Here is a 7,830-nt window from a genome sequence, read left to right as displayed (position 1 = left end):
ACATATTTTTTCCTGAACTTAATGAAAAGAGCATACTTCTCTAAACATTTCAGTTACATGGGGCAATATTTATTCCACCAATCTCCATATAGCATAAGGTTTTGTTTTATAACTCAGTAATGTTTTAAGTATATTCAGCTGTCCTTGAGGAAAACCAAGAAAAGCAATTTTGATTTTTCCATGTTCTTTAAAACAGAGTGGAAAATGAAAATGGTAAATTTTTATATAATAATTGGGCTGCTTTTTATTTAGATATGATACATTGTAATTTTTGAAAATGTGGTTTTATTTAAATGTGATGTATTGAAATGTGATTTTTCTAAATGTGAAGCAATGTATAATTGATAAAGGTGAATAATAGAATGAGTGGCCGATGGACAAGGCCCATGGCTCGTGTGAGAACAGGATTCACATGACTGTTCCTGCTTTCTCTTGCTCACTGTCTCCTTCTCAACTTCCTCTCTGCTGCTGTCGTCCTCCAGGGATGTACGATCGTACATCATGCAACAGAGCCTCCTTGTCGCCTGCTATGTGTCACATGAACTTAATTTCTAGGACTCCTACAGATAAAAGATTGGACCAGCCTATATGTTTAGAGTCACATTAAAGAACATTTTAATAATACAGGATTAATTATAGACTATCATTTTTAAGATTTTAACCTCTTCCATTGGTGAAACACACAACTGGTTCATTCCAGTCAGGCTGACAACACTCTGACTGACACTACCCTGGTCCCAATTATGATAATACTTGAACACTGTCATAGATGGGATCTGAATCTCAATGGTATTCACACTGAGAAACAAATTTACCTTTAAAATGTTCCGCCTTCTCGAAACAGAAGCACTCAGCATAAAAAGAAATTTTGGGAGGCTGGCCAAGTGGCTCAGTTAGTTAAGAGCTCACTCAAGAGTGCAAGCTCTGAGCAATAGCAGTTTGATGCCCGGCCCGAGCTGAGCTGTCACTGAACTGTCAACAGGTGGCAGGATGGCTCAGCTAAAAAAAAAAAAAGAAAAGAAATTTTGGGAAACAACTGTTGGGAAAAACCAACAATAATAAAAATGAATACTGTAAGAGAGATGAAATACTAACAAGGTATACTGCTTCAAAAGTCAAATAAAAAGGGAGAATATATTAGTTTCAAAAGGACGAAAATAGTAAATAGTAAAGAACAACAACCACCAGTTTAAGAAAGAAAGGAAAGTGTCAAATCTTCTGGGTGTTCAAAACTGCATCCAGTAGCAACACACCAGAGAATTCACCATTAATTATTTATTCTAGATCTTTGGTAAATGTCTTTTATCATATTTAGAAAGCTCCCTTTTACTCCTAGTTTGCTAAGAATTACTTTATGAAAGGATCTGTGGATGTTGAATTTTATCAGATGGTTTTACAGAATCTTTGTGAAATGATATTTATTTATTTTGCTAATGTGACAAATTACATTGATTTTTCTAATGTCAAACCAACCCTACATTCTTGGAATAAATCCAACTTGGTCATGATGTGTAATTCTTATATGTTGCAGGATTTGGTTGGCTGACCATTTTGGTTTGCTTGGGAGTTTTTCATCTTTGTTCAGTGAGGCTGGCCTATAAAATTTCCCTTTCTGTTTGGTTTCTGCATCAAGGTTATACTAATCAGGGGTGTACCCCTTTTCCTATTTGCTGGAATAGGGAATATATCATTTAAAAAGGGAAGCACCGAAGAGATTATAGATTCTCAAAGGTCTCTCTTATGTGTGAGCATTGTAAAGGGTGAATACAATGAAGACAGCCAAGGGTTGTGAAAAATAAATCACATTATCAAGTCGTTGGTCTCACAGACCCTGATTTAGAAATGGAAACAAGATATATGACCTTTTACATTATTTTATTTAGTTCTCTCAACTGAACAATTATCATTGTTTTTAAAAATGAGGAACTATGCCTAAACTACTTAAATAATTTGCCTAAGGTCACATAACCAGTATGCATCAGTTAAAATTTGAGCATGGTTCTCACCTCAGAGCCTATGCTCTTAACCACTCCTCCCTCCCCCTCCCCCCCCCTCTCTCTTTCTCTCTCTGTCTCTCTCTCAGCACTGATTTAGCATTTTTGAAAGACCTCTAATATAATACAACCCACAGGTCTGAAGCCAAAATAAACAGCTCTTTCCCAAAGGGCTGAAATTATAAGAAGTCCAAAATGTCTGAGCTTCATTATCAAAGGCTGGGGTGATTCAAAATATACTAATGGATAAAATCTAATTTTAAAAAAATGGAGTAAAGACAATTATGGGAATCCTAATTAATGCAAACATTTAAATACATGTAATAAATGTTGATGAAGAAATTTTATAAAATATGTATGTAATCCAACAGATTGGGTCACACTGCTAAATTTTGGAGTATTTTTCTCTATTCATATATATATGTATATATGATTAGACACACAATTTTCACTTATAACAACCCCAATATAGAAATTCATTTTAGAATCAATGGTGTCTTTAAAAATCATTGTCCAAGTTACAAAAAAAAAGAATTGCTGTCTACCTGCATTAAATCCATTTTTTGCCAGGGGATTGATGTTTGCTTCTATCTAGGGGAACTACCCACTGTGAACACTTTCAATTCCCTTTGCTTGAAGCTTTTTGAACTATGTTTGCGGTAGGAATTGAAACCACAGTTTGAATGAGGACCAGCTGGTTTCTTTGCTGTCTCCTTCCAGGGACAAGTCTAGTTCTCATTTACCCTGACTCTAGGGTTGTTCAAGCTTTATGTCAAGATCTTCTATCAGAATCCACATGTTGGGTGTTATTTTTGTTGTTTTCTTTCTTAGTAACAGAGAAAATGGTGCCTCTTCCAACTAACAGTATCTTAAAAGAAATATATTTGAAATTATGTATATGTAATTTAAGCAACCCACAGACAATATTTTCCACACCTTAAGTATTCTTGAAAGACATTATTTTAACTTTTGCCCATGATTCCATCACATGATAATCCATAATCCATTATTTATTTCTCATTTTGTAGATTTCAATTGCTTCTAATTTTTGTTATAAAGCTGTAATAAACATCATTTTCATATATCTTATGTCATCTCTGATAATTTCTTCAGAATATTTGAAAATTGAAACATAAGGTCAAAGAGTAGGAAGATTAAAACATTTTTTAATGTATTGCCAAACTGACCTATAGAAATGCTCACCAATTTACATGACTACGAGCGTTTATGTAAGAGGCCTAGTTTCCCTAAAATTAAGTAAAATCTGTCAAACTTCATATGTAAAAAAAACCTTCTCAATTGTTAATTTGCATTTATTTTTGTGGCTGAATGTTTCATAAATTTGTTGGCCATTTGAAGCTCTTTGTTTGTGGAACGCTTCCTGATGTCATTTGACTATTTTTCTACTGAGATGTTAGTCTCTTTATGCTATTGGGTCTTCGGAAAAGTCATGATGTATTTTGTCTATGTTTTTCAAAGGTCATTTATTTATATAAAGAACAAAGATCAAGCAATGATATATTGCCCGTTTTGTTCGATAACCTTTTGCCATCTTTCAGTGAGCTTCATAATTCCTCATTCATAGAAGGACCTGTCTTTATCGGCAAAAAACTGAACAAGGTGCTGATTTACAGCCTCATCTGAATTGAACGTTATACCATGCAAGGAGTTTTGAAGAGAGCGAAACAAGTGGAAGTCTGATGGCGCAAGGTCAGGAAAGTATGGTGGGTGTGGCAACACATCCCATCCAAGCTCCAATCATTTTTGATGGGTGATCAAACTTGTGTGTGGTCTCGCGTTGTCGCGATGGAACACATCTCCTTTATAATTAACAAGCTCTGGATGATTCTGGATGATGGGTTCGTTCAAACTGTCCAGTTGCCAACAGTACACATTTGAATTGATTGTTTGGTTCCTTGGTAGGAGCTTGAAAAACATGACCGACACCTTTAAAATCCCACCACACTGAGAGCATAACGTTCCTCTGATGAATGTCTGCTTTCAATGTCATTTGAGGTGAATCATCACATCGGAACCAAGACCGTTTGCACACCACATTGTTGTAAACAATCCACTTCTCATCACCAGTTATCAGTCGTTTCAAAAAAGGATTGTTTCCCTCACATTTAATGAGCATATTGTAGATGTTTATATGCACCGTCAAATGAACTTCTTTGAGTTCATGCAGAACCCAAATATCGAGCTTGCTTACGTATCCCAGCTGCTTCAGGTGGTCGTGAACCCTTGAATGATGGATATTCAATGTTCCTGCAATCTCTTGTATCGTGTAATGTGGTTTGACTCGATCAATGCCTTTATTTTATCCTCATCAACCTCGGTGGGCCTCCCTGACCGAGGAGCGTCACTGAGATCAAAATCATGAGCACGGAATTTCGTGAACCATCGTTGGCACTGACGTTCTTGTAGAGCATTGTCACTATAAACTTTATGCAACTTTTCACAAGCTTGATGTGAATTCTTCCCTTTATGGAAGTAAAACAGTAAAATATGGCAAAAATTCAGTTTGGTCTTCCATCTTCAACTTGTAAAATCTCCAAAACTCAATCAAATCGCTCAAATTTTTTTTTTTTTAGAATGAAGCTAGAACTATCAGCTGTCAAATGACATAGCAATAACATAGATGCAAATGACTCTACTACTTCCAAAACTGAACTATTGCCATCTGTTGCAAACATGCGTCATGACTTTTCCGAAGACCCAATATGTTTTTATTTGCAGATTATTGCATATCATATATCTGCTAATATCATTCCATTTCATTGTCTTTCCATTTGTTCTTAGAATTTTTGGATGTACTGATCCTTTTTGTTTTGATACAACCAAATAGATAGCATTTTTCTTTATGATTTGTTTCTGTGCTTAACCCTATTTCAAATGTTTTCCTGATTTTTCTTTTGGTTATTTTATGACTATTTCTCAACTCTTTATTCCTCCTGGAATTTATCTGGGCATGTGCAGATAATTATTAATGAGTAAAAATTGCAGCAAGCTAATACTAGATATCGTACGGATGATACACATTCTAATGTGAAAGTAGAACTGGAGTGAATTCAAAGAGTCAGAAAAAAAGTCTAAACTGCCCCCTCATTCATTTTCCACTACAATCTACTATTCTCTTCCCTATACCAAATGACTCTGTGTTCCCAATATTACTCATGTTCTCATTGTTTCCAGCTAATTACTTAGAACAGTGCTCCCCAGCCTTTTTTCACTTCGTGGCACTGAAGAGAAGGATGATTATCGCACAGCACACGGGTTAAATGGAAGAGGCTACGTAACCGTTTGCCAGAAGTAACAAGGCCTTGGACTCTGCCACTCTAGGTCCTGTTGCCACCGTAAAGGCTGCTGTCTTGGTACATCTGTAACCCCATCTGCGGCACACCAGTTGGGAAGTTCTGTTCCAGGATAGCTCTACTACTTGTTCCTCTGATAGGGTCCCACCTTCACTGACATGTTACTAGAGTTCTATACATCAGATGTGGGTAGTGATGTAGAGAAGCCCAACTTTAATTATCGAATCAAAGAAGAGCCCTGAACCAAATAAGCATCAGAAAACCGGCCGCCGCCGCGCCGCCCTCGCTCTCTAACGCCAGCGCCGCCTCTAGCTCGCTGAGCTCGTCGAAGGAGAAGGGGGGTAGGTAAGGAGGTCTCGATACCATGGCTCGTACAAAGCAGACTGCCCGCAAATCTACCGGTGGTAAAGCACCCAGGAAGCAACTGGCTACAAAAGCCGCTTGCAAGAGTGCGCCCTCTACTGGAGGGGTGAAGAAACCTCATCGTTACAGGCCTGGTACCGTGGCACTCCATGAAATTAGACGTTATCAGAAGTCCACTGAACTTCTGATTCGCAAACTTCCCTTCCAGCGTCTGGTGCGAGAAATTGCTCAGGACTTCAAAACAGATCTGCGCTTCCAGAGTGCAGCTATTGGTGCTTTGCAGGAGGCAAGTGAGGCCTATCTGGTTGGCCTTTTTGAAGATGCCAGCCTGTGTGCTATCCATGCCAAACATGTAACAATTATGCCATAAGACATCCAGCTAGCACGCCACATATGTGGAGAACGTGCTTAAGAATCCACTATGATGGGAAACATTTCATTCTTTAAAAAAAAAAAAAATTCTCTTCTTCCTGTTATTGGTAGTTCTGAATGTTATTTTTTTTTCCATGGGGTCAAAAGGTACCTAAGTATATGATTGCAAGTGGGAAAATAGGGGATAGAAATCAGGTATTAGCAGTTTTTCCATTTCATTTGTGTGTGAATTTTTAATATAAATGCGGGGGACAAAGCATTAATGCAAGTCAAAAGTTTCAGTGAACAAGTTTCAGCAGTTCAACTTTATAACGATTATAAATAAACCTGTTAAATTTTTCTGGACAAAAAAAAAAAAAAAAAAAAACCATCCTCCCGCCCCTTTTGTCCTGGAGTGTGCTATGGTAAGGAGAGATTGGACTTCGAGAAGACAACTGAATGTTTGTGGTGTTATTAGGATATATGAAATATTTGTGAAAGATATCCTCTCTCAGTCAGCAAGGTACGAGGAAATTGAGTGAGTCCCCACAGTGTGGAAGTATCTGCTCATTACAATCTTCTAAGTTTCTAAGAGCCAAATGGCCTGCTTCTTCTAAGGAGACACCGTCGTAGGAGCCACAGGCCCTGGTGCTAGTTACATTAACACTTTAACTTTCTCTATTAATTTATTAAAACTTTTATTGAATGATCCACTTTTTCCACTAATTTTTAAAGCCACCTTTAGCATATACTGAATTCTTATATACCAGAGTGTCATAATTCAAGTATATTCATTAACCATATAACCTATTATGATGGTCAATTAGAACATAAAATACTCTTACAGACCATAAAAAGTCAGTGCCTCCTCAAATACCTTCTCTGCTTCATAGTACCATCTATGTCTGTGTTTGCCAGTGTCCTGCAGATTGTCACTCAAAAATATACTGCAAGTGCAATGAAAACCCACTACAAAATGAACTAGCAAATCTTGCAAAATATGTAGGATTTTATCAAGTTGTTGAAGATGATGGAGAGCTATTCAAATCACAAGTGCAGCCATGAAACCTGTCAGTCAATCCAGTTAGCAATTCAAGGAAAGTTGCCAAGGAGAAAAGGACAATTACACAAGAAGTGCATAGAATAATGATCTGACTAGAGAGATCCTATCAAAAATGGATAAAGTCTGGGATATTTTTGTAAACTGATTCAATTATGGATAAGTGAAAATTATCATTTCATGTTTCAAATAATTTTGTTAAGAAAAAATGTCACAAATTTCTAAGAGTTCAAATATATATAAGTTAACTTTGTTATATAGAAAGTAAGTTTAACTTCGGCAAAAAATTTCAAGTTAAAGTTCTAATGAAACTATTCGTTATGGAAAATTGGCCCGATTTGTGTATTTAAGTGAATTTCTCGTTTCAATTATTCTCAGATAAATATTTGTTTCAAGGAATTTAATGTCTGCCTACATATTTGTGTAACAGTATTAACACAGGTTTAATTTGCTTTAATATCTGATAGGGCTAGTCTCTCCATAATAACCGTATTTTAATTAAAAAAAAATTACTGTCTTTCTTGTTTATCCTTCTGACTAGAATCTTAGAAATTCATTTAAAATCCCTAGAAATTAAATCTACTGGAAACTTTATTGGAATTTCATTAAACCTTCTTACTAATTTAGGAAGAATTAGATAGCCTATTCGCTATATTCAGTCTATCAAGGAAAAATGAGATAGGTCTCCATTTTTTGTTTTCCTTGATCTCTTTTAGGAAAGTTTTCTCACAGTCTTACATGTTTCCTG

The 7,830-nt window shown here is 36.3% G+C and overlaps 1 protein-coding gene across 1 annotated transcript; it reads left to right on the top strand.

The window, feature by feature from the left end:
• The first annotated feature begins 5,640 nt into the window (after positions 1–5,640).
• Positions 5,641–6,054, top strand: LOC109381654 (histone H3.3-like). The gene has a single exon (XM_019640514.1). The coding sequence runs from the start codon at positions 5,673–5,675 to the stop codon at positions 6,039–6,041; it is 369 nt and encodes a 122-aa protein (XP_019496059.1). The 5' UTR covers positions 5,641–5,672; the 3' UTR covers positions 6,042–6,054.
• The last annotated feature ends 1,776 nt before the right edge of the window (positions 6,055–7,830 follow it).

The sequence above is a fragment of the Hipposideros armiger genome, unplaced genomic scaffold, assembly GCF_001890085.2.
Source record: "Hipposideros armiger isolate ML-2016 unplaced genomic scaffold, ASM189008v1 scaffold_51, whole genome shotgun sequence".
In the NCBI taxonomy this organism is placed as follows: domain Eukaryota; kingdom Metazoa; phylum Chordata; class Mammalia; order Chiroptera; family Hipposideridae; genus Hipposideros; species Hipposideros armiger.
This window is presented reverse-complemented; position numbering and strand designations above follow the sequence as displayed.